We start from the raw sequence: 27,844 nt of genomic DNA, 5'->3' as shown, positions 1-27,844 counted from the left end.
AAGATGCAAAATGCGCTAAAACACGTCAAGCATGATGAGGCTGATATGGAGGTTTTAGGTCATGTGTTGGTCATGTGTCGGTCAGATGCGACAGTGGGCCTCCACAGAAAGAGGTGGATATGGTTCCAACAATAATGATGCTGATCCTGCACTGGAGCACAGGTAGGATAATGTCATTTCTGATACTCAAGAAAAAAAAAAGGGATTGCAGGTCTGTCTCTGTTGGCTGAAAAAGAGTATGATGCCATATTTTTAACCCTCCTATTATGTTAAAATTAACAAATGTCTTTCATGTTTGGGGTCAAATTGGTAGAAAATCCTCAGGTGACATAAAACTCTATAAAAACTCTATAAAAACGTTTTTTAAAGATCAAAAAATTGCATGGGAAAGTTCCTTCAGCTATCAGTCAAAACAAAGAGAAAGAAAATATGTGTAAAACGTTTATATTTTCTCTTCCGTTGTATTCAAAGTGTGTACAGGACCTTGAAAACGTATCATGTTAAATTTGATTTACGTTTTTCCCATGAAATAAGTAAAAGTCAAGTATCAAGCTGAAAAAATAATGTTAGTCATGTTTTCAGAGACGTTAAATGTTTAATCTTAAGTAACTAACCCTTGTGCTATTTTGGGAGCGCATTAGAGCACCTACGTGGAAACTTCCCCTTGCAAAAACGTAGTAAACTTGAAGTGTATTTTTTTAAAGTATACTTACAAGAAGTGAACTAACTATGTTTTTTACAGTGTAAAATAAACATTATTTTTTATATGGGTTAACTTTGATGTTAGAAGAAGTAGGTTTTTGCTAGTGCCTTCATGATATATGAGTATATAAATATATGATTGGCATTTGTGTAAATAATTGCTCTGTAATTGACACAAAAAATACATGGAGATTTTGTTCTAAATATTTCAAACTACTGGAACATATGCATGCATGATGCGTGTTCTTCATGAGCATCTGTAAAGAAAATATAAGCAAATTAGGTGAGTGAAGTACAAGTACACTGCCATGCTTGAAGTGGAGTTCAGTTTAAAGAGACATTTTCTGGTATTCTAATAAAACCATAAATATGTAATGCTTTACAATTTATTATTTTCTCCTCAGTTCTCCAGGCTCAAGACAGTGAACCACCAGGTTAGTAGACATATACACTTCTAATGTGAAAGAGCTTCCTTTATGAAGGCTTCCTTTCTGATTACGCCCCTTTGGCCTTTTATATTGTAAATTTGCTTATATTTATATATTTTGCATATATTTGCTGATAGCGTCATCATTTTTCTCGTTCTTATCTTTGTTTTCAGATCTGTTGTTTCAACCTAATATCACCATCTCGTACCTCGTGACCGGGCTCTCTGCGGGCCAGCAGCAGGATCAGCAGCTTTTCAGGGGCCACAACTTCACCATCAGCTGCTCCGTCCAGCCTCAATACCCAGGAGGTCAATTCAGCCTGATGTTCAACCAAACCGTCACTCAGACCCAGCAGGCTGTCAATCACTCTGCCCACTTCCTCTTTCCCGCTGCAGACGACGCCCACCAAGGGAACTACAGCTGTGTTTATCACAACTATGTTTTTAACCGTAACTTCTCCTCTGAGAGCGAGGCCCTCTCTGTCACTGTCTCAGGTAACCTAATGAATATGATTTGTCAGTTTGTAGCAGACATCTCACTTCCAGCCTTGTGATCGTGCTTGGCCTTCTGTCTGAAAGGTGACCAGGGCTACAAGTTCACAACTGCACATCAGAAAGCCCATGGGCTATTTAGACATTTGAGTAGAGCTTACTTGTTTAGAACAGTTTGAAACTTAAAGGAACAGGCTACACACGCTTTAGGGAAGTTTTCCCATTTGGTCAACTTACCTGATTTGTGATGAGAACATAGACACCAAAATCATTCATGTGTCCCCGGTAGATCATTGGCTCCGGCACTCCATGTTAACACTTTAGCATACACTATGTTGATAAGCAGGCTCCATGCTATACACTATGTTGAGTGATAAGCAGGCACCATGCTATACACTATGTTGAGTGATAAGCAGGCACCATGCGAACACTTTAGCATACACTATGTTGAGTGATAAGCAGGCTCCATGCTAACACTTTAGCATACACTATGTTGAGTGATAAGCAGGCTCCATGCTAACACTTTAGCATACACTATGTTGAGTGATAAGCAGGCTCCATGCTAACACTTTAGCATACACTACATTGAGTGATAGTAGGCTCAATGCTAACATTTTAACATACACTATGTTGAGTGATAGTATAGGCCACTAGCATTATCTCAAAAGTGAAAATGAACTTGCAGCAGCTCTAAAGCTAAATGGTAAGTAATATTAAATGATACATGGCTAAGTCTGGCAGTTGTGTGTTGGAGATTGGTAAAATGCTCACAAAATATGCTACAAAAATAACAGAATATTTTGAGCCACCAGGGACTGTTTTCCCTGTTTCCATAGGAAGTGATGGTGGTGGCTGATAAGAGACTGTGTACCCCTAAAAATCACTGTGCAGCGGATGAATACGTGGTTACCCACCTGAAATAGTTCCAAAAATAAACCTGACCACATCAAGTATTTTGAGTAAACAACTTTGTTATTATTAAAAGCTCAGGTTCTTTTGAATAATCCTAGTTGCTTACTATCACTCAGCATAATGTAACTTAAAGTGTTAGCATGGAACACTGGAGCCAATGATCTCCCGGGGACACAAGGATGATTTAGGTGTCTGTATTGTCATCACTTCATGGCTAAATTGAACTAAACAAATCCCCAAAACTTGGTCTATTCCCTGCAAGTAAAACAAATGCCTTAAAAAATAATAAAATTGCCAAATGCATTGAAATTAATATTTAGATGATTTTTGGACATTTCTGCTGTATGCTGTTTTGAAGTATAAGGTATATGATAGAGATACACCAGTTTATCTCTTATCTTTGTCCATGCAGATTATGTGAGGTTGGTGGATGGACGCAGCCGGTGCACTGGTAAACTGGAGCTTAAACACCAGGGACGGTGGAAACCATTGGACTATACGTTCTCTGGCTGGAGCATGAGGTCTGCGGCTGTGTTGTGTAGACAGCTGGGCTGCGGCTCTGCGGCCTCAACCAAATGGAGTATGGGTCCTGTAGACCGACAGGTGTGGGGCTATTCGCCGATTGAATGTGACGGGACCGAGTCTGCGCTCAAGGCATGTGGAAAAGTGGTTCACACCAAATCATCCTTTGCCAACATTGAGGTGACCTGCTCAGGTAAAAAAATGTGACTCAGTTAAACTTACCACAGGAAAAAAAAAAGTTGAAGAAAAAATATGTTGCACCAATGCTGCATTAGTGATGAAAAATTAGACGTTAAAAAGTGAGCAATGTCCACTTTCTACTGTAGGAAAAATGACATTGAACAGACCTTCAAGTTGAAATTCCAAATAGGAAACTTGGACACCAAGTTTTCCCGAGATGCAATTAATCAATATGGCGGCATACACTGTAAACGCTACACAGCACAACTTGTTATAATCCTCCAAGTACACTTAAGTTTGATTTTCAGCATTACATGCCCTTAAATTTATCAAATCACCTATGTGGTAAACAGTTAGACACATACATTTGGAATATAAAGTTGCAGTTGCTGTTGCTAACATTTTATGCTAACAATGTAGCTAGCTAACCATACCTGAACCCTACTAGCTGGGAATTTAGCACTTCCAACATTGACTGAAACGCAGCATTAGCAATCAAGTAGGTTGTTTAATTTTCAGTCAATTATTTATTTATTTATTTATTTATTTGATAGGGACAGAGCACATTTATAAACATCAGTATAAAAATACAAGATGTAAACATGCCGGAGTTAGCAAAAATGCTAATTTACATCCGCAGTCCCTAGGCAGGTAACAAAAACAGGAACATTACGAGTGGCAATATACAAATACAAATATACAAATACACAAGTAGAAAAAGACAAAATACATTTCAATCAATTTGATAAGTAACTATTTTGGTTCTTATCAAAACAATATAGTATTTAAAAAAAAATGTTTTAGCCTCTCTAGACTTCCATAGTGCGGCCTCTTTAATCAGCCTTTCACTACTGACTGCACCCCACCAAAGAGCACCTATAGTTCAACCTCTTTTTTTTTTTGTGGGGGGGATTCTGATGATTGTGTATGATATACTCGTGGCTGATATTTGTGGTTTCACACTTTATCTGCAGTTCATGTTGAGGTGCAAAAGGCAGGAAGCACCAGAAACAGAAATAGTGTACATCTCACCCTACATTCTCCTTTTTTCAGAGTCTGTGAGGCTTGAGAACGGATCAGATCTTTGCTCAGGCAGAGTGGAGGTGAAGTCCGGTCAGTCTTGGGTCTCTGTGTGTGAAGCGGACTTTGACCGGCAGGATGCAGAGGTGGTCTGTAGGGAGCTGGGCTGTGGGGCTCCTTCGGCCCTCCGGGGGGCGCTCTATGGTGACGTGGAGGCTCCGATGGGGAATGAAGAGATTCAGTGTCGAGGCAATGAGTCCCTTCTCCTGGACTGTGCCACCTCAGACTCCGCTAGAAACTTCCCACGTTGCAAAGCTGTCGGACTCACCTGCTCAGGTATCGGGGGGAAATATGGTCATGTCTCAAAAATTAGTATCACTCAAAAAAAATGCATGATAGAAACTTCACTCTGACACCATAAGTTCCCCCTATAGAGCCGGTGATCATATTAGATGTTGGAGAACCTAGCCAAACTAGAGGGAATTATGACCTTAAAAATAAAGTGATGTACATTGTCCAAAGATTAAAGCTGCACTAGGCAATATTTTTCCCATCCCCTTAATAAATCAAATTACTTGCTGCCATATGGGTAGGCTGTGAAGTTGTCTAATTCAGCTTAAATAAAGCAATTGAATAGGCATCATACATAATCTACAGCAGTGATTCTCAACCTTTTTGATATCAAGGACCCTAATTTAGTCCACATTAGAGCCACAGACCCCCATTTGATGAGATTTTGTCTCTCGGATCCAAGTCTGAGAATATTTTTATTGTTCGGTATGATTTTGTCCAGAATTCCATGACTGTCTGTATTGTAGCTAGAGAGATAACAGTGAAACTATGATCAAAATATTCATTCCTTTACATTCTCTAATTGTGTTAACTTCTTGTAAATGAAATAATAGCAATGATTAACAATTCATCAATTTGCTGGGGACCCCCTGGAACCCCCTCAAGGACCCCTGGTGGTCTCCGGACCCCATGTTGAGAACCACTGATCTACAGCATCATTTAGTCATGCCTTGAACACTAATATGAGTGCAGTCTCTTATGTATGGATTTCTGTCTCTGGTCTCTCTTGTCCAGCGCCTGATGATGTGAGGTTGGTGGGAGGAGGCAGCCGCTGTGGTGGGACCATGGAGTGGAACTACAAAAACACATCGAAACCATTTTCCTATGGAAAAAGTGTCTGGGATCAGACATCAGCGGCCGTGGTGTGTAAACAGCTAGGCTGCGGCTCTGCGATTTCTGCGACCGTCGATCGCATTTCGACCAGACAGTCTGTATGGCAGTTCACTATGTACTGCTTTGGGCCCGAGCCTATGCTGAGGGAGTGTGGGGCAGTGGACGATTTCGCCCTTACTTCTCGAGTCAACGTCACGGTAGTCTGCGAAGGTAACAGGAGAGTGTATGAATGGCCATAACCAGGGATCTAGTGTATAGAAGCATGTAGTTAATTTAAATGTCAATGCAAATCCTGTCAATCCATGTCCTGTCTCATGCATGCATTGTTTGGGTCAAATTTTTTTTTTTTTTCTCTTTTCACATTTTGTTTATTTATTTATTTTTTTTTACATTTTTCTCTCTTTCTATTTTTTTCTCTCTTTTTTTTCCCTTTTCACATGTGAATCAGCATTTGAATATTGTTAACCATGAAGCAAGTCTTTGAAAATGAAATGTCAAATGGCCTTCTCATTAACTTCTACAAATTGTCATAGCTGTATGATGGTAGGAGCAAGAAAATGCGAATGTAATGTTATTATTACATTTTAATTATAACTTAAATGTTGCACACATAAATGAAAAAAAAAGGTTGCAATTGTTTTATTGCATTTGAATTTTCAAATTTGAATTAACATTTGAATATTGTTAACCATGAAGCAGGCCAAGTCTTTGAAAATGAATGTCAAATGGATTTTTCATTAACATGTTAATATTTTCAGAAAATCTGTAGACTAGTATTTGAAAATTCAAAAGCAAACTGGATTATTGCATGAAAATTTTCATTTTAACCCAAAGAATACATGTATACAGTAAGTGGAAAATGAAAATGCTATTGTGGGATTGCATTTTCATTTTACAATTTGCATTAACATTTGAATTACATTAACTATATGCTTCCATACAATGGAGGGTAAGCCCACCTTAACTCAGTTTAGCACCTTTCTAGGCTGACATGAATCTTTATGGCATAAATTCATGTTATGAATCATATTATCAAACTGATTTAAGTTCTATCAATGTAGGGTCTTTGCAGGAAAAAGGCATAAATTAATGCTTTTATGAAAATATAACTGATTTTTATTTATATTGGTGGTTGTTATTATGCCTTATGATGATCACTGACTCACTGAAAGGTTGGCTTTAAATCATATGTGCATGCCTTTGATGTTGATTATTTAAATCACAGTCAAAATGAATGTACATAAAAGTTTATGCCATATATTGACACATTGTCACATTGTGAGAAATAGTATGGTTTACAAAAATGACAACTAATTCTCTCCACTGTTTTCAGATCTGCTGTTTCACCCTAATATCAACATCTCTTCCTCCATGGCTCGGCCCTTTGAGGGCCAGCAGAAGGGTCTGCAGCATCTCAAGGGCCACAACTTCACCATCAGCTGCTCCGTCCAGCCTCAATACCCAGGAGGTCAATTCAGCCTGATGTTCAACCAAACTGTCACCCAGACCCAGGAGGCTGTCAATCACTCTGCCCACTTCCTCTTTCCCGCTGCAGACGACGCCCACCAAGGGAACTACAGCTGTGTTTATCACAACTATGTTTTTGACCGTAACTTCTCCTCTGAGAGCGAGCTTGTCTTTCTCGCTGTTGAAAGTAAGAATAAATAAGGATAAATAAAGCTTTTAAAGTCACACTATGTCCTTTGACCTTTAGATGCAACTTTACAATTTGTAGGCTGAGAGTATCCTGTTGGCAAATGTTATATTAAAGGTGCCATATTATAGGAATTCAAATTTTCCTCTATTTATATACATGATCAAAGATGTTAAATGAAGACATTGTTAAAATTAGATTTTGATTGAGGGATTAAATTTAAAGTTGGTACATTTTTAAAAATCCATCCTTTTTTTCCAGATTCCAGGAAGCACATCACAACTGTTCTTTGTCCTGATTGGCTCCCTCACTAAAAACAATACTGAAATCCTTCTAATCAGGACTCGAGCAGGTTTACCTCATTTGAATTAGAGGAGCTGCTTCTGTCGGCCAATCAGGCCCCAGTATTGTGAGGACTTAGTCTTTAAATTAGTTCAATAAATACCCTTTTAATTAAACTACACTTATCTGCAAAACATCATGAAGAACATTATTCTTATCCTGAGCCAGAGTATATTTGAAAACAAATGCATGAAAAATGGATCATATGGGACCTTTAAAGTGATTCCTGATTCCATTCCATTCCACTTCCTGATTGAACGCATTTCTTTTCCAGCCTCTGCTCTGCCAGCTTTCATCTCCAGGTTGGTTGGGTTGGTGTTGCTGACTTTGACGGCATCCAGCACTGCCCTCTGTGTCCGCTGTAAGGTAAATACAGTCATCCATTTGATGCCATTCATCCTCAGTCAAACTGCTCTCTGATGAAATACACATTCAAAAGAAGATAGTGGTCATACACAGTGCCATAGATAAGAATGGCGATGACGCGGCAAAAAGGCCACGCCCACAAAGTGCGGTTCTCATAATTTATCTGAAATGTATATGGTGTAAATAATTTATCGTTGCCTTTTCATGCCTGTTAAACAGCAAGACCATTTAAAATGTTTTTTCTTGAAGTCTCAAAATGCGAACACGACTCTCTTGAACAGACGTTTCCACGGAAGTTTGCTAGCTTGTTAGCATTTTGCGACTTCCAGATAATTCAATTATAATGATCATACAGTTGTTTGATAGATGTGAAAAGGTTACAGGCAATTAACAACACCATATACTTTGCACATCAATTATTAGAACACAGAAAAAGCAACCGCAGGAAATGACGATTTTTTGTTTTGCCCATAGAAATTGAATAGGGGTTCGCACTTGTACCGCATTCTGTAGGCATGGCCCATTTGAAATGTCACACCATTCTTATCTATCCCTTGTGCTGTGATGTGTGTTAAACTTCTTAACTTGATTGGTCAGAGAGACAGAGCGGGGTGTGACTAGTGGAAAGTATAGTTTTGAATTAAATCTGTCATCTGTCAACATCTTTGACATCACAGGACACAAAAGTGTAGTTAATGACTCCTAACCCTACAGTTAAAATAGCTTTTGCATGCAGAAACCTTTCATTTTCTTAATTTATCTATTCACTTATTTAGATGACAAATAAGATTTTCTCATTTAAATTACCAATGCCACAGCATTTTGAGAGCATCCTGCTTTCTTAATGCGATGTATTTCCTGTTGAAACAGCATATTGGGGCGGGACATAATGCGGCGAAGGATCATTCAAAAGTATAAACCAATGGGACGTCAGTTAGGAAGAGAAAGGAAGAGTTTTATTTGGATGGGAGGGGCGGGAGTGTTCAAAAATCTGTGATGGTTTTACTGGTTAGAATTTTTAATACTTCCTGGTACACGATGATGTCACCACTAAAGATTTTCCGTTTTCCCGGAGGTAAAAGTATTCGAGATTTTGTTATGAAAAAATACAATAAAATACAAATGTTGTCATTTTTTTGACATAAATAGATGTATGGTATGATAGAATGAGCTAAAAAGGCCAAAAAAGTTTTTTATTTCAGTGTGACTTTAAGTTCCTCAGCCATGCTGCCATGTCTCTCCAGGCCACCAGGGGGCAGAAGCCAGGGAGGGAAGAGCATACCGTGGTTTATTATAACCTGGTTGGTGGCAGAGCTGAAGCCGGGCTGAGAGAGGAGGGAGAACACCAGGCCGCTGAGTCGGATGTCTAAACCACTCATCAATTATTAAAATGCAATGCTCAGCTGTTACAGAACCTTTCAGTGTCAGTGAAGTCTGAGATAATAGCCTTTCTCTCTAGGCATATAGTTGTTGTTTTTTTTCTAAAATCTACAGCTGAATCAATTATTTAATCCATGCTAATCAATTTTACTCATGTATATTTTGTTAAGATATCTTAAATTGGTTTACAAATCCTATGTAGCCTTATAGGAAGGCTATACAATTTGTATTGCTATTTGTGATATATTACCTCTTCACTAGACATTTCTGTTGTATATCTGCTCTAATCTACTAGCTTACTCCTCTCTATTTTGAAAATGTGACTTCATTATTTGTGTCAATTACAGGTCATATAAACTGAAAAAAAAAGCTATCGTAGTTGCACTTCCTTGCTTGCTGATAGAGGTTGATAAAAGTAATAGATTACTTTATGGAACAAATTGAATAGAGTTATTGAGCTTAGAAGCTGTGAATATCTTGAGAATATGGAACTTCAATCAATGTTTCCAGAGTAGACTATTGATTTCTGTCCATCAGGGTAACAGTTGTCTGCCATTACATTGACTGGACTGAAGAGGTAATGGCTTAGTACCTGAAATGACCATGTTTAATCAAAATAACCTCAAGAAAAGTGTCACTTTTTAAGCGCATACTGATGGTAAAAACTGGTAGAAAAAAATAAAATGGAAAATATATATAATATAAAATAGATTTTATAAACCTAATCTCACTAGAGACCTTATGTCAAACCGTAACCATTGCGAGTTTGTGACCAGGAAGTGAAAATCAGATACGGTTTTGACACTTACAAGTTTTAATCTAATTTATGAAGAAAAAAAAAGATAAAATTAGCACTAGGAAATGGATTGTCATCTGCCGAAAGAGAAGTGACACACACACTTTATTATATTTGCCTCTCTGTCATCACCTTGTTAAATTTGAATGAGTCCAAATCTTTCATATAGGACATCACACAACAGAACAGATACCCACAAAAGAGTCAAGTTAACTGCAAACCTTTTATATGTTTAATGATAACCATACATTTTAAACACTGTAACATGTCTTGAAAGAATACTAAAAGGCAAAATATTTACTGTGGCTGTGAAACCTACAGCTAGTGCCAATTACTTCCATACAGCTACACATACAAACACGTTTTTCTGTTATTTTTTTTTGTTTACTTTACATTTTTTACAATCCGTTGTTCTTGAATCGAGAACAAAGGATTCAAATAAAATGGGGCTGCTATCCCTCAGGTTTCAACCTGCGAAATGTTGAGGAGACCATTGGGGGGTGGCGGGAATAAAAGATGTGTAGCATTTGGTCAAATTGGGCCTTGTACGTCCAAAAAGTTGCCCTAAAACACTTGGAACCACATGCTGAAATGATATTCATCTAATTGTCCAATTCTGAAAGCACGCCAAGGGGGTATTTCAACTTTGAACTGAGGTTTCCCTGGGCAAAAGTGTGTTTATGAGACTCGGGTGTTCCTGTGGTCACCGAGTTCACTTTGATCTCCTGGAAGATGTCGATAACAAAGATGAGACAAAGACCGGGAACACGTTTTATATTCCAGTGTGCAGGTATCCATTTCTATTCATCTTCAATTCTACTTTCACGCCCAGACAGAATTGGTTGGATGTAAAAAAAGAAAAAAGAAAAAAGACCCTGCCCATGTTATCTGGAAGAAAAGTGTGGCGCTATTACTGTGTAGAAACATATATATGTATATAACTTAAAAGAGGACATTAATAAAAGTTCCGGAGGAAACACGACAGAATTTTTTCTCAGGACAAGTTTGAGGAATAAATAAATAATCCTGTACATCTAGTGTGATGGAAACAACCATCAATACCTACATGAAGTGCCATGGGAAGGTGCAGGCTTAGGATGGACTCGCACTACAAGATTTCTTCAACTAAGCACCAAAATTTACCATTCAAGACAGATTTTCAAGAATGGGCTTCCAGGGTGTAATCATATCTAGTACAGACTTTTCTGTCAGTACTACCACAAGACTGCTCTCAGAAAACTGGCAAAAATTTCATAGGGGTGTAATGGAGATCATAGCTAACTAGCTAATTTCCAAAATCCTTAAAGGTGATACCTTAACATTTAGAATTTTGTCCAAGTTTTTGCTTCATTTGGCACTGATAAGCCCTGGATAGGATAGGAAGCATCAGTGTATGCACGTCTTTCTGTTTCTGTTGTCAGACGACTGCGCAAGTAACTGTGATCGAGAGTCACCAAATGCTAACTGGCTACCCAAGGCTAATGCTAATTTCTGTACTGTTAGCGTTTTGTGACCCTCGATCAAATCACTTTTTTAACAGTTGCGCAGTCGTCTGACAACAGAAACGGGAAGATATGTCAGTGACAACACCTGTATTGTATTATACATTATGTGAAACACAAAATAAGTGCTCACAGAGAGAGTTATGGGTGACAGAAAGTTGGCTTTTTAACATTGCTGGCAATAGTGAGAACCGTGTTTGTGAAAAGGGCCTATTGGGAACAGCAGGTGCGCTTGTTGATGCTATCATCTGACGCTTTCTATCTGTCCAGGATAGCAGTTTCAATATTTATCCTCCAGTTTTTCTTTAAAAAATTGCTTGTGTTGTTAAACCAAGGAGGACAGCTAGCTGCAAGCTCAGCGCTAATAGTGCTCTTTGGTTTCAATACAGAATGCTAACAGTGCCAATATGCCGTTGTAGACAAACTAAAGGACAAATGTTGAACTTTTGTTCCAACAATTTGACTAAACTTCAAAATGTCATGGTAGCCTGATATAAAATTGATCAAATTTGGGAATCAGATTAAAATGTTATCTTTACCTGCCCAAATGTCACATGTTGGAGACTAAAAGTCCATGTCATGACACATGCATGATTGTCAACAGGTACATACAGTACTGTAGCAATATGAGTAACAGAGTGTCAAAATTGTGCATCAACACTGCCTCAGATTTTGCCCATGGAAGTGCTATGGGGCGGCGAAGCGACCCAGTGGTTAGAGAGAATGTAATGTAACTGGGGTGGTTGTGTGTGTGTGTGTGTGTGTGGGGGGGGGGGGGTCGGGTGGGGGTCAAAGTGCCTTGAAGCAACACACTGAACTCCTAACTGCTCACTCATTTTAAGTTTCTCTGGTTAAGAGCGCCACCTATAAATGCCTTAAAATGTAAAAATGCTAAAAGAATTGAATGCTAGACTCCAACATGGATTTACGCCATCAGGTCCTGATGAAATGCTACAGCATTCAAATGTCAACAATAAAAATGTGTAGCATTTTTAGCTAGGACAAAATATAAAAAGGTAATGGGCACATATTTCACTTCGGTAGAACATTTTCCCATTTTAGGTAGAAAAAGAAAACAGCCCATGAAAAGTCAAGCACCAAAACTGGCACTGACTGTCCATACTTACATGGTTCAAGTGCTTTCATTTTTGAAAGTTACAAAAGAAATCATAATTCTAACACATACGAATTATGAGTTGTACTTTTCAGGAGTAACTGCAATTATTGATAATGCAGGTAATCGCTCAAGGGGCCGACAGATTTGTAGGGCAGTTAAATGCTGGACACTGAACTCTGAACACTGAACTGGTTTGCATGTTCAAAAAAGTAAAATGCTCTACCAAGGTGAAACGTCACTTAAAATAAATCACACATCAGGAGACAACAGAAGTTAAACTCCGTCTCAGATGTCATCATGATTATAGGGAAATCTCTGCATCTAAACAGTGTCCCTGTAGTGTGAGCGATTAAATCTTGTAGTGCAAGCAGTCCTAAAATAGAAAGAAAACAAAAGTAAAGTCTGGAAGTGTGAATCTGGCTTTAGAGGTCACTCTAGGATAAGGCAAGGATGGATTTATGTTTACTTAAGGGGCTTAACATCTCATGTGGTGAGCACACGGAGAGTGCATTTTACCTTGATTTTGTCACGCATCCCAACTCCATCGTTACTTAAATGCTACGGAGCTGTCAAGTGACTCAAAATAAGGTTCACACTATTTCACCGATTGGTTGGTGGAAATCTAAAACGATGATGGCTGTGTGCTCCGATCATCAGCCAAACTGATCCAACATAAACATCATCACCCTTTAGCTAGCATTTTGTGTGTCTGGGTATCTGCGATTTGGCGGATAGTGTGTCACAAAAATAACCTTTTTGTGACCAATGGATGGATTCAGATTTACTTTTACGGCACACTCTCTCAAACACCATCATGCTCAGTCTTTTACAGTCCACTCTGTGCTACTCTCTCAGTTTGAAACAAGGAGAATGCTTATGTCGAGAGTGCTTAAAGGGGAAATCCACCCTAAAACAGAATTCACATATTACTCCTATAATCTAGGACAAGTATCAACTCTACGTTTCGTGACATCACAGGTTAGAGCTGTTTCTACCTTTGGGAGAGAAGTCGTGTTCATGCTCACAGATATCAACTCTCTCGGACTGCGACAATAAGATGCATGAATTCCCTTTTAAAGGGATTTGGATTTTCACCTCGACACTTCGGCCTAGTTAGTCCGTCCTTTACAAGGATCCGATCTAGACGCTGAACCCTTCCGTCCACTTCGGCCGCACCCGCTACTCTCTGCCTCTCAATCTAAAGGCCACACTGCGACTGCTGCCGGTGCCGGCGAACGCTACACATCTGACTGAAGGACTGTCCGCAGCGCGAGCAGCTGTAGGGCTTCTCCTGGGTGTGGACCGTGCGGTGCCTCTTCAGGTGGCTGGAGGAGATGAAGCTCTTCCCGCACAGCGTGCACCGATAGCGCCTCTCCCCGGAGTGGATGAGGAGGTGGACCCGCAGGTTGTTGGGCTGGGCGAAGCCCTTCCCACAGTGGGGGCAGCTGTAGGGTCTCTCACCCGTGTGCACCCGCTGGTGCAGCTCCAGGGCGACTGAACTGGGGAAGACGCGCCCGCAGACGGCGCACACCGTGGGCTCTTTAGTCGGGGTGCCGCCGCTCCTGTAAGGCCGCCTCGGGCTGGTCGTCGTGGCAGAAGGAGGAGCCGGGGGAGGAGGAGGCGGAGGAGGCGGCGGCGGAGGCGCGGCCACGGCGGCTGCGGCTGCGGCGGCGGCGGCCATGTCGAAGGAGGCGGCGAAGGCGGCCATTTCGTGCGCGCCGCCCGGGAAGAGCATGGTGGGAGGGCCGTCCAGGCTGTCTCCTCCCCCCTGCGTCGGGAAGGAGGCCGAGGGGTGGCCGGTGTCTGTGTTCCCCAGGCCCAGCTGCGCGACCGCGAACGCCGCCCCGAGATGGCTGACCCTCTCCTGCATCCAGGCCAGGTCGAGGCCCAGGCTGTTGAGGCGGTCGGGGCTGGGCTCGTCCGACGCCACGGGGGCCGACAGCTGAGAAGACTGGTGTTCGTCGTCTGTGGCGTCGTCCGTCTGGATCTCCGGCTTCAGGACGACGTCCGTTAAGCTCCCCCCGGCGGCGACGCCCCCGCCGGCGGGCGTTAAACCGCCGCCGAGAGGCTTGGCGGCCTTGCGTTTTACTCGAGGTCTGCAAGTCAGGTCCATTGTGGTTTCAGTGGGGGAACAAGAGGGCTGGGTAGCGGAAGAGGCAATGGTGGTGGCACTGGTGTCAAGAGAAACATCACTGGGGTTGGTTTCCTCACTGGACTCTAGGGCTAAAGGAGGAGAGACAGAATGTAGAGGAGCGTGGGTGGGGTTAAAAAAAGAGCGTCATCATACATTAAACATGATAGATTTCAGATTCAGATTCATCCTTTGTTTAGGACTTCTGAAGGGGTTCAAATGTTTTTTTTCCAAGTAGTAGTGCAACAATTCAACCCGACCACAATTTGAATCACTTCTGATTTGAGTCGATGAATTCAATCTTTTTCCAAGGTCCAATTTAGCGGAATTTCATTCATCTCTATACTATTTGAAGGTTTTAAATGTGACTTCAGGGACTGATTGATTGAGTGATATACACTAGTTCACAAATCATTGTTTATTTTCAAAGAAATAGTTAACATTTCAGTTCATGCTTAATAATGCAATGCTAATCAATCCAAATTTTACAGTTTGTTGCACTTGGATTTCCACATTCATATTGATGCATGTGATAGATCAATGCTTTTTTTTCTAATTCTTTCAAAATGTTTGCAGTATATTACGGCACGGTAAAGAAATCTGACTAAAACAGCTTTGGAAACTGTTCTGAACCAGAGGTGTGACCAAGTCAACTTTGCTAAAGTCCCAAGTCAGTCTCAAGTCTTGAGGCACAAGTCTCAAGTCTAAATGTAGAACAGCAAGTCAAGTCAGAACAAATCCAGAGTCTAGTATCAATTGACTATCTTAAAGAAAACTAAATATCTAGGACTTTTCAATGCAATATGGTTTTAATAGGATAAAAACCTGGTAAGAGCATCATGAGTTTCTTCTATTCTTCTTCTAATTTCTTCTAATTTCTATAATCAGTTTCAACTTCAATAAATTCAATCATTCCATACAAATTCTGAAAACAGAATTTCAATTCAGTCGTCTGCTGGAACAAATCTCATCACTTTCAATCTGAGTCATTTACACAAACACAAGATCTCAAGTCAAGACTTTAGAAACCTTTTCAAGTCATCAGAGTACAAGTCAGAGTCAAGTCCCAAGTCACCAGAACCCAAGTCAAGTCAAGTCTCAATCAATCAAAACTTCCAATGGATTGCTTACACACTCACCAGTAGACAGGCCGCACTCTGCCCGGATGTTGACTTCTACCTTGAGGTCCAGGTTGCAGTCGTCTCGCTCTACTCTCTCCTGCTTGACCAGTGGCAGCACCTTGGTTTCCTCCTGTTTCGCGAGACAAAAGCAACTTCAACACTGTAATATCCATCTCCATCCAATCCCTTTCCACTGTGAGAGCGACAGCTATATGTGCCTGTTTGGGCTCGGACGCAATCCAGACTAGAACGACTCTCCAAAGAGATGATCGCTAAGAGAATGAATGCCGACGCTTCGGATCGATTAGCATGCGCCGCAATGCAAGGGTGGAAATAGTAAATTCAATTTTCTCTCATTACTGTAACTGAGTAGCTTTTTTGTGTAATTGCATGTTTTTGTTTTGAGTAATTTGAGTCAGTCATTTTACTTTTACTTGTTTGGAGTGAAGTATTGTACTTAAAGGAATAGTTCACCCAAAAATGAAAATTCTGTCATCATCTCCTCCCCCTCATGCCAGTTGAAACACAGGTGAAGTTTGTCCATATAACACACAGGGAGGCTGCCAGCACAACTCCATAGCAGCCTTCTCCAAAACAACTGAAGTCAGTGGGGACCAGTTCTTCAGAGTTCCAAAAAGACCTACAGTATATTTACACCATAAGTGCAAATCTTAACTACAGCTGATTGATTTGCAACAAATAATGGTGTATAGGTCTTTCTATTCACAGTGTGATTGTTTGGCTGTTTTTGTTTTGGAACTCTAAAGAACTGGTCCCCATTGACTTCAGTTGTTTTGGAGAAGGCTGCTACCAAGTTGTGCTGGAAACCTCCCTGTGTGTTATATGGACTAACACATTTCACCTGTGTTTCATTTGGCACGAGGGTGAGTAGATGATGACAGAATTTTCATTTTTGGGTGAACTATTCCTTTAACACATTTTAAATCACATCTAATCACAGATACAAATTCTGTAGGTTCTCCATAAGCATTGCATCAGAAACTGGGTAATCTTAAATTCAAACCTGCATTAACTAATTGTAACATTAAAAAGGTCGAATTTCTCCATGATAGTAACTTAATTAACATCCATCTAGCTGCAGTATTATTGGTTTGTGTTGTTGTCTAGCTCAGTGGTTCTCAATGTGGGGTCCGGGGACCACCAGGGGTCCTTGAGGGGCTTCTAGGGGGTCCCCAGCAAATTGATGAATTGTTAAACTTCAGAATTATTTCATTTACAAGAAGTTAACACAATTAGAGAATGTAGAAGAATGACTGTTTTGATCATAGTTTCACTGTTATCTCTCTACCTACAATATGATAGTCATGGTTCTGGACAAAATCATATCTAACAATAAAAATGTTCTCAGATTTGGGTCAGAGATTTGGGTCCAAATCTCATCAAATGAGGGTCCGTGGCTCTAATATGGACTAAATTAGGGGTCCTTGATTTGAAAAAGGTTGAGAATCACTGGTCTAGCTAGTCCTCTAGCCTTGCTAGCAAGTTGGATCGCTAATAGCTAAAGAACCTTCACTATAGTACTGGTACTCAATTGGGGATCAGCATTTTCTGGATGCATTTTTAATATCAAATTCTTAGTTTATAACCCTCAACATATTAGTCATTATAACAGCCATTACTCCGTAGGCTTTTCAACACTATGCTAATTAGACTGGGCTCAAGTGAGTGAACTTTGACCTCTATCCCCATTCCTGCTTAGGGCGATACAGTCGTGTTACACTGCCTCAAAATGTTCCCCGCTTTATTTGACTGTCTGCTTCTCTGTTGTCCCTCTGTGCTCATCACGTTCCTCCCTCGACTCAACCTGCATTCGCGGCAAATGAAAGCGGGCGAATGTCATCTATTGCCTTCACGACTGTTCAGGGAAGTGTTCTGCACGGAACTTTAGCGTTCGACATCAAGCTCAGGCTACAGTCCGACTCCATAAATACGACGACGTGATCAGGAAAAAACACCAAAAAAAAAAAGCAGGAAAACACTCGGAGCGAACGCAAGGAAATCGGCTCCATTCATCAGTGAATGAATGGAAGCTAACGGAAGCAGAGGTGAAGCTTTACCTTTGAAATGTGATGGAAGGGTTTGTCTTCACAGGCGGCAGGGAGCGGCGGCACCGGAGGCTGATGGTCGTCGGGCCCTGGGAAATGAACACAGGACGCCATTACAAAGGGCTATTAAGCTCTTAGGTGGCCCGTCTATGGCTTTTTTGCTGTCTACTTCAAGGTATACTTGCAATATAAAATCTATTTCATATCCTTTCCCCCCCCAATACTGTCTTTGACTGAGCTCCTGCAGCCTTAATTGTACTCCTAACAGTCATTTTGTGCTTTCTGATAGTCTTGAATGCTTTATTCCTATGTAAGATATGAACAAGTCTGGGGACACCTGATTGAATGTTCTATGCTTTTCATTCTCTTAAAGCCATTTTGATCTAAAGTCTTACGCTTCAATGCTTGAAATTAGCTTCTTAGACACATATAAATAGTGAAGTTCATCCTATGTATGAATTTCTTTCCAAAGCCTTTGCCTTTCCATCAAGGCAAAGGACGACTACTTTAAAGAATCTAAAATATAAGATAATTTTGATTTAACACTTCGGCCTCTAAAGCGGTATTAATCTTCCTATCATCGTTTTCAGTTAGATGTGCCTATGTTACACCAGTAGCCGTACTGATCATCCTCCCCCCAGTCTACAATATAAAATGTTAAAGGCTCATCATTTTACGACACAGGTTTAAAAAAAACAAAAAAAAACCTGCTCATCTTTTGTAGGAAAAACAACGGCTGCTGCACCTGTATTAGTCAGGCCCCGGGAAAGCAGATATTAACACAAAGAGGCATAAAGAGGGCTGGTATTCATCAAGTACTTCAGAGCGGCACAGCTGATTCTCAATCAGTTTAGTCTTTCTGGTCACCGTCAGATGCAATCAAAGGCATTTAACGCTGCGACAGACAGCAAAAGTTAGGCTTTGTAAATGTGGATTTAGCACTGTAAGGTCCATATGAGGATAAAGAGGCAACTGTCAGTGTTGGATTATTGGTCTATGATTTGCTGGGCACCTGACACCCTTTTGCTCTAATGTAAATCCAACCATTGCTGTAGCTGGATATGTGAAAGGCTGTGGCATTTTCAAGCAATCGGCTACTTTTTGGTGTGCCGAGGAGCCCCCTGTGCCGCTTCCACCGTCTGAAGAGCCGAGAGCCAGGCTACATTACTGCAGCAGCAATTAGAGCCCATTACTGTCAGAGAGCTCCATCATGACAGCAGCAGCAGCAGCAGCCTGGACAAGTTAGAGCCGGGTGGAACAGACACGCTCACAGCCAGCATCCTCACTCTATGCCGGGCTATTATGGACTCGTATTGATCTGATGTGTATGGCATAAATGCATCAATGCATGAATGATGCCAATGGGATTTTGAGGAGAGGAGGAGAGGAGGAGGGGAGGAGGGGAGGGGGGAATATTCCTCTATCAACAGATTTCCCCAGACAGCACTAAGCAGGGGAGGGTGCCTATATTCCCGCGAGGAGGGGGTTGTGCAACGCAACAGGCCAGACCAGACCAGTTCCCCTCCCATCGTTCTTTCTTTTTTTTTTTTTATACCTTCAGGTGGCCTAAAATGAACGGTGTGCATTTCATCCCGCTGATTCCGTCTCCTCATCTTCCGCTCGTAGCTCCGCATCTTCACGTCCATGTCTCGCAGCTTCTGTCGCAGCGCGTCGTTCTCCTTCTCGCTCTTCTCCCGCTCCTGGTCCATCTGGGAGCGCAGCGCGGCGTAGCCCTCGTCCACCAGCTTGCAGATCTCCACCACCGCCGAATTGGCCAGCACCTCTATGATCGAGGCGATTTGCGCTTGGAAACCGACACAGTCCGCCATCATCGCCATTTCTTCTGTTCATGCGAGGCACAGATGCACGCGAGTTTTTTTTTTTTAGTGCAGCAGCAGCAGCGGCGGCGGCGGCGCGCGACCGCGGCGAGATCGACGTCGGTGAAACACACGGGATTTCCCACGGACTACATGCAAAAGCGTCACCGTGTCTGATTACTGGCGTGTCGGCCCCGCTGTCACCCTTTTTCTTGATGTGGTCGAGATGTTGTGGCTCTTCGGGGGGGTGCGAGCGTCGCCTCCTGATGACGTCAGTTTGTTGTTCAGCCGCACACTCGGGCAGTCACACACAGCTTGTTTCATTTCCACAACGGTAGAAAAAAAAAACACACACACTCCTTTGAAAGTAACATTTTTTTTTTTTATTATTGAAAAACATTATGTATAAATTACAACAACACATGACGATATTTACCGAGCCAGATAAATACATTCCCTAATATTAACAGAAATTATAAGGACCCCTACTGACTTCATCTACACATTACACTTCCATAAGACTCAGCAGGAGCAAAATGTAAACAGCAGGTAAGTCGGCTCTCGGTCCTCTCGGCTGCGTTCACTTCCCGATGTGAACGCTCTGGTGCCTCACCAGGTTTCCCAGCACCGAGAAGCACTTGCCGCACTGTGTGCAGCTGTAGGGTCTCTCCCCGGTGTGCACGGCCTGGTGCACCTTGAGGCTGCACGCCTGGGAGAAGCGCTTCCCGCAGAGGCCGCAGCTGTAGCGCTTCTCCCCCGTGTGCACGCTCATGTGCCTCTTGATGTGGCTGGACTGCGAGAAGCGCTTGCCGCACTGGGCGCAGCTGAACGGCTTCTCCCCCGTGTGCACCCGCTGGTGGGTCTTGAGCTGGTGCAGGTGCAGGAAGGGCTTCTTGCAGAGCGGGCAGTGGAAGAGCCTCTCCCCGGCGTGCGACCTCCGGTGCACCACCAGGTCGCGCGGGTTGGAGAAGAGCCGGCCGCACTGCTGGCAGCCGAGGATGCGCTCGGGGCCGCCCGGGAAGCCTCGAGAGTCCGAGGCGGCGGGGTTCCCGAAGCTCGCGTCCGAGGGGTCCGATGCGGCCAGGGGAGGGTTCCCGAAGCCGGTCCCGCCGGTCAGGAACGGGAAAGACGACGAAGACAGACGCTCCTCTGCGCCGCCGGCCGCGTCCGGGTCTTTGTGAGGAGGAGCTATCAGAGATCGAGCCACTTCCGGGGAGGAGAAGAGGTCGTCGAAGGAGGAGGAGTCGAAGCCGGCGGCGGCGTCGAGCTCGCTGGATTTGCTCTCCGCCGACTCGCTCTCTCCGTAGTGACTCTGTGAGGAAAGGCTGTTACTCATGCTGTTACTCATCTGGATTTCCTCTTTGTCCTTTCTAGGGACGGGAACTAAGAGCAGACTTGTCCCGAAAGCGGTCCCTTCCGACCACGAAGGCTGCGTTTCTGCCTCCGTTTTGACCGGTGTTGAGCTCATCTCGACCGCTTCTCTTTTCCAGTCTGCCGCCAGGGAAGGCACGGGACCGCACACACCGTTCACGCCGATGTTCGCCAAAACCGCGTCCGCATCCGGCGTCTTTATCGGCGGGGTCTCCGCATCGAACGCCTCACCGCTACGAGGCTCCGCGACGGACGGAACCGCATCGCGCGCGTCTTCGCTTCCGTCGGTCCGAGAAGGCGACAGGTCTGCGGTCCCCTTGGCTCTCGTTAGCGGTCCGCGGTTCCGGTCGGGCGGATGGGAATGCCGCCAGACCTCCTCCTCGCCCTCCTCCTCCTCCTCCTCCTCCTCCTCCTCTTCCCGCTGCTGCCGGGTTTCGGGTTCGGCGAAGTCCTCCGTCTCGTAGCGGCCCGAGAGGCTGATTCGGGACGCTTCCGCCGCCTCGGTGTTCGGGGACGCGTCGGCGGTCGGAGGGCGGTCGCTCTCGGCGGGAAGGGAACGAGACCCAAGCCCGACTAAAGGGTAGAAAGAGGTAGAGGGAGAAGAAAAACAAGGACATTATGTCACTGCTTGACAGTCAGGTAAACAGTTGTAAGGGATTGTTGTATTTTCATTAGGGTTAGGGATAGGTTGGATAGGTTGGCTGGTTTACTTGTGATTTTTTTTTTTTCCCCCAGAATTACTTTTTCTTACACCCTATATGTTCAGACCATCAACCTCCACCACTCCACAATCCACTATTCATTTAATATCAATCTTCCATTCTTGTACTCCATACATTCAGACCAGTATTGTCCCCAGAATGTTTCTTTGGTTGGGTGGAAACACATCTGAAACATTTATGCGACATGTCTTAAACTCAAACCAATTCTGCTAAACTCTCCACTGAAACCGAGACGGGGTGGCACCTGCACGGGATGGGTGGCCCACCATGGCAATTAATGGTAGAGGACACACTGGTTCAGACCCTCCGTCCCATCAATTCACCTTTCACTGAGATACTGATCTCCCATTCACTCACACAATACCTTCAAACTATGAACTCAGAGTTAAAAGTTTCTAAGCGTGCGTTCACATCAAGCATGTTCGGAGCACTTCCACCTTTAGTTTGGGTCATTTGGCACAGATGAGAACTATGCCAGTTGAACTCAGGTGGCACCGCAGTGACACACCTGAAAACGCAGGTCTCTGTCCTCTTCGAAGAGAACTGAGGTGCAGTTCGTTAGGAGTGAGACATAATCCTGAGTAAACTACTGGAAGCGAGCCCAAAATGCGAGGTTTTAAGGCTATAAGGAGACGGATGTGGACATCTGATAGCCAGCAGTTCCTCATGCCTGGAAAACCTAGCAGGATAAAGTCTGGACTGATGCTCATATTCAGCTATTTCTTCATGTGTTCTTAACTGGTATGAACACCAGAGAAGGTCAATTATGGCAAAAAAGCGCAGACAAGTCCATCATGCTTAGTTGAAGTTCTGTAGGTGTGATCAGTGATGTTCAGTGATCATAGCGAAAGACATAATGACCTGATCTGTCACCTAGTCAATGGAATTTGAAGGCTATCATTGGCCCTTGGTGTCTTGTCTGATCATCAGGGGGCTCAGTGATACCATCTAATACGACCAGCAGCAATTCAGTTAAAAAAATGGGACTGCTTCAATCAGAAATTCTGGGTATTGAAGTTCAAATTTTTAAAACAGTTATCTCTCCCTGTCATTTGTCATTTTGCTGTCATAATGTTTTACCCCAGCAGCCAGCTGACGGTCCTCCAGCACGCTACGGCTTGTCAGCTCATGTTCGAGCCTCTCCTCTCTGACCCGAATCTGTCCAAATCCTGAGCCTGAGCCCATGGGTAAGTGACTTTTATGAGTCCAATATATCGAATATTTTTACACCAAATTTTTTGATCCGACCCCGAAAAGAAGCCTACTGACTAACTCTGTATCTTCTACCCTTCCATACGTACTGCTGCTACTCTGATGGTCTTCCGGCACGCCGCAGCCTGTCAGCTCGTCTTCCAGCCTCTCCTCCTTGATCACCACCGCCTCTGGTTCCACCGGCGGCTCTGCCACACCCACCGGCTGAGGGAGAGAAAATGGGGTGGATATAGTTATCACAAGAGTCAAGAGTATTACAGGTTGATCTCTTTCTACAGAAATGGAGAGAATAAGACAAGTGGACCGTTGTACAAATTACAGCACTGACCCCTGAGAGCTGAGAGCCAGTATTCCCCAACAGGGTGGACTTTCCATTTCTTTTTGCACTGGTGGAACCCTCTTCTCCAACATGATGGTCTATCCAAGGGAAAGCAGAGAAATGTATGTTATCTAATATGCACCAACTCACCAAGACAAATCCTTAGTATACACTTTATAAATGTACCTGTTCATTAAACTTGGGACAATGAATGCATACAATAAATACAAGTGTCAGCCATGAGTGTCATAGGCTAATTTCATAAATGTAGTTTAATTCATTTCAATTTTATCTTTAGCAATCTAAAAATGTACCATCTTCACATTTACAAATCAAATGCAATATTTATGAGCAATAGGTTTAGGCATACGGTTTTCACAGCTGATGCATAATTCACTCATTAATGCTTAAATGAGTAATATTAACAGTGAAGTGGTAAACAAAGAGGTGGTCTAACTTATTTCAATAAAATTTCTACTTTTACAACCCGTTCGAGTGTTACTACCAGTGTCGTCTTCCACCAAAACACACCCCGTCTGTGCGGTAGCGAGCAGTGTGAATCAATTCTAAAAGTTGAAATTCTTTTTTTGAAATAACTGCTGCTTGGTGACTTGTATGTATGCCGAATGGGAGAGTCGTTACCGCCAATTCAGGAAAAACCTTGAGTTACATTGTATGTATTATGGACGTCCGGTCACGTTAAATTTCCAGATTTTTGAATGGAGTTTGGCGTGACGTTCTCTCCACAGAGGAGAAAACGGAACGTGTCGAGGTTATTATAGACCGGGGCTACCTTTCCTGGCACAAGTCACTACCAGCGACGGTACGGGGGCTCTCTTGGCGCACCGCTCCCCTGAACGGACCTCCAGTAGCCGCAGTTTGCTTTTGAGGGCCAGGTTCTCCCTCTGGGTCCTCGATATCTCCAGCCTCAGGGTGGCGAAACCATCGTCGACAAGCTGGCAGATCTCCGCCACCGCCGCGTTAGCCAAAACCTCCATGATGGACGCCAGCTGAGAGTGGAAATTCACATAATTCGCCATCGTATAGAAAAGCTTTGCCTCGCTGTATCCCCCCGAACAAAACGGTTTAGTTGTTTATTCAAAAAGATTTTAGCCTCAGGTGGGCATACGTGCAATTTTTGAGAGGGCGAAATAACCCAGCCATCCTCCTTAATACCTGCCTTTTAAAAAATTTAAGTCTTTTCTATCAAATTGTCTGTTTCTGTTTACTTCCGGGTATACCGTAATAACGAGTGTAAATGCGCGTATAGATTGATTCCATACACTCAACTACGGTCTACTTCGGCAATGCACACACTATCGCTGAAAAGGGCCTTAAAGTGAACGGATTGTGTACAAATAAAAAAGCGAGAGAGTCACGAAAAAGCCACGTCATTGTTTTTGTCAAGAAACTATCCCTTGAACACGTCAATTTTTTCCTTGAGAGAAAATTTCAGAGCAACCTGATCTGGAAAACATGGCTGGGAATGTAACTCTTAGGGCTTCGTTAGGTCAAGATATCTTGTATTATTGTCTAAAAGTGTGTTTCAAGCATATTAGAAATGCAACTGTCACAAAACAGTTTCAGTAAACTTTTAAATTACATTTCCCTCATTTAATGAAACAGTAACAAAACGTATTCAAATCTCAGCTATAGTACAAGTTACTCATAATGCAAGAACGAGTGAGGCCAGGCACAGCTTTCCTCTCGGTTCGCAACAATTTGTTTTTCTTAATGCAAAACCAAATTCAACAACCTGTCCAGTAAGAACTCAGCCAAGTTCAGCAGGCCGGTAGCAACAGAAGCAGCTGTGTTAAATCTGGTTATATATCATTATTGATATGTAATTACAGAAAAATGGAGTTGTAATCCAAGGCTTTACCACAGAGGATTAGGGCCACATGGAAAATGTATTTGAGTTCTGAGATTTATAATGTCAGACTTCTGAGTTTAATGTCACATTCTTGCTTTAATCTCAGAGTTCTGATTTTATTCTCAGAATTCCAAGTCATAATTCTGTGATTAATCTCAGAACTCAATTTTTTCACATGGTTCTAATCCTCTTCTGTACCCTTGTAACTGTTATGTAACTTTGAAAATCAAATGTACTGCTCATGGTTGCAGCTTGGGGTGGCGTTTTTAAGCTCACAAAAAAATAAATACTAAACCTAACAGAAGTTGAATGGAAAATAACAAGACTTTTTTTTTTTCCAGCCTTGAAGTGCCCACGGCCCGATTAGTCTACTGTCATAAACAGACAAAAAGATCCTCTCCTCGTTTGTACTCATTTATTTCCTCAAAACAGTTTCACACAGCATATCTCCACAGTCATACACAGTAGGAAGATGTAGTTCAAAGTCATTTTCATAGGTAAATGCACTTGTAGAGTGTACTACACATGTATACTGTATGTATCAGAAGTGTGAGATGAGAATTTTGCCAGCAGCAGCAGCAGCAGACTTTCACCTGGACTTGAGCTCATGTTGCAGCACAAGGCGACCAATTACACAACAAATTGGTAAATGAAGAGAGAACATCTATAAATAGCATTTGAAGATGATGAACTATCAAAAAGGCCACGACAATATTTGTTTAAAAGACAAGCACCGGTATAAATTTTGCTTTCGGCTCACGAGTACAAAAGCGTCGGTGACTTCAAGACACACACATTCAGTTTTCGCCTCAAAGCAAGAGCTGAAGAGAGAAAGAAAAGGCGATGGAGCATAATTTTCAGGTTTCATAATTTTTCAGAGTTAACCCAGGATTTCGTACACATTATGAGATGCGTACATAAGCTAGTTCAAAAGTGGAACGCTACTGAAATGCCCATGCTTGGGTTCTTAAGCCTTTTCAGACTTTCAGAGACCCAAACTTACTGAATTTAGTCTGATCCTTGTTGGGGGTTTTCAACCTAGGGATGTGTAGTGTTTACAGAAATCCTTGAAAAAGAAAAAATGGAAATAAATGACATTGCTGCATAGCTAAAGAGACATTAACCTGGTCTGTTAAAGTAGATCTACAGCAGATTTCAACCATATGTTTGTACCCATAATATCACAATAGAGATGGCACCATTCCCCTTTAAACATGTTTCTGAATGATAATCTTATTACAGCCTGATTACTGTTTTGCAGTAACGAGCAGTTTGTGTTTACCAAGCTCTTGTAATCACATTACTGTAATTTGGTTGCATGTAATCCATTACTGCGGTGTTTCCCCCTTTAGAGCTTAGAGGTTCTGCCATTAAGCCTAAAGTAATTACATTTTCCATTGCAATAGAGAATTTTAGTTTCACATGGGCTGAATGCCATTTCAAATGATTTTCCACCAAGAAAAACAATATCACTCCTCAACTTTGCCCATTAGTACCTGAACTGAATTGACCTCCCAGACTCGCACGCACATACCAGACCTCTACAGACATCCCACCATACAGATGTCCACCGTGTCATTTTAACAACACAAAGCACACTCTTCACAGTTTATTCCTCTCGCAAACGTCTCTCTTCGTCCCCTGTGCCAGCGGAATGCAACATGAAAGGCTTACACGTGAGAAGAAGGGATTTCTTGCCTTGCGTTGTTCAGCCTTCAAAACGCCTCCTGTGTGACCTTCCCATCAGGGGCAGGCGGGGCATGTTTGACCGTTTGGGGTTGTAAATGCATGATCAATCTAAGGAAGTGTGTCATTACAGTGTGTGAAGAATATACTCCAGGTTACAATACAAAAGACTTTCTAAACCTGCTTTCTCACTGCGAGCAACACTATCAACAAGCCACTGAAAATCCATTGATTTCCTATAGAGCTGAGCAACAAGGGAAATTCAGACAGTGTGTGGACGGTCAGTGAGCTTGTTGGCCGAGAAAAGTTGGTCACAGCTGAACTCTTCACAGTCATTGGTGGTCAACAGACCAACCAGATTTTCATGCTTGTTGTCCAAGTTATGTTAACTAATCAAAACAGTGTAATGTGTAACAACGAAAGGCAATACAAAAGCAACTGTAGGGGAGAAAGGGGTAAAATGAGCCACTTTTTTTTTTTTTACATTTTGTAATACTATGGTAAATAAATAAGAAATTGCTTTGTATACATATACATGTATGTTGCATACTCAAACATTTTCTGTAGCTGATACTGTTTCAGAAGTACGAGCCATCAAAACAAAAAGCTGTGTGGCACACTTTACCCCAAAACCAGAATTTTGATAAAACAGCTTCACAAAACTCAGCAAAACTCTCTTCTTGCAAAGTTTCTGACCTCTGTTGTACCTTAAACAAGTATATAATAAAACCTTAAACATATCTACTTCCTTTGAGATACAAGAATTGTGACATCTTTACCATCATGAAATCACCTGACAGCAAAAATCACAGTTTTTCATCTGGCTCTCTTGACACATTTCTCCTCCGGGAAGTGAATCACCCTTCTTGAATCCGTGACCACGATTCGTTTTGCGTAAAAGGGCGTGCGCCTCGACTTATCCGCGGGCT

General features: G+C 42.4%; 2 protein-coding genes across 2 annotated transcripts in view; both read right to left on the bottom strand.

Moving 5' to 3' along the window:
* The window catches only part of LOC139646996 (zinc finger protein 721-like), an 81,523-nt gene extending 60,108 nt beyond the window's left edge, over positions 1 to 21,415 (bottom strand). Inside the window, exons 1-2 of the mRNA XM_071522816.1 lie at positions 20,359 to 21,415; positions 13,809 to 14,096 (exon numbers count right to left, since the gene is read on the bottom strand). Of these exons, the coding sequence (XP_071378917.1) occupies positions 13,809 to 14,096; positions 20,359 to 21,200 (1,130 nt within the window). The 5' untranslated portion in view covers positions 21,201 to 21,415. The remainder of the gene's footprint in view (positions 1 to 13,808; positions 14,097 to 20,358) is intronic.
* Positions 21,416 to 21,479: 64 nt separating this feature from the next.
* LOC139646995 (uncharacterized) lies at positions 21,480 to 24,563 on the bottom strand (the record flags this gene model as incomplete). The annotated part of the gene is made up of 4 exons (XM_071522815.1): positions 24,150 to 24,563; positions 23,366 to 23,454; positions 23,127 to 23,241; positions 21,480 to 21,676 (listed from the first exon to the last, which is right to left on the bottom strand). Coding segments are annotated over exons 1-4 (648 nt in total), but the record flags the coding sequence as incomplete, so codon positions are not given.
* Between the last annotated feature and the right edge of the window lie 3,281 nt (positions 24,564 to 27,844).

This window comes from Centroberyx affinis, unplaced genomic scaffold (assembly GCF_046629955.1).
Source record: "Centroberyx affinis isolate AG114_WGS23_722 - 3 ecotype Tasmania unplaced genomic scaffold, CSIRO-AGI_Caff_v1 ptg001029l_1, whole genome shotgun sequence".
Lineage (NCBI taxonomy): Eukaryota > Metazoa > Chordata > Actinopteri > Beryciformes > Berycidae > Centroberyx > Centroberyx affinis.
Note: the sequence above shows the minus strand (reverse complement) of the source record. Positions and strands in the feature narration are given on the sequence as shown.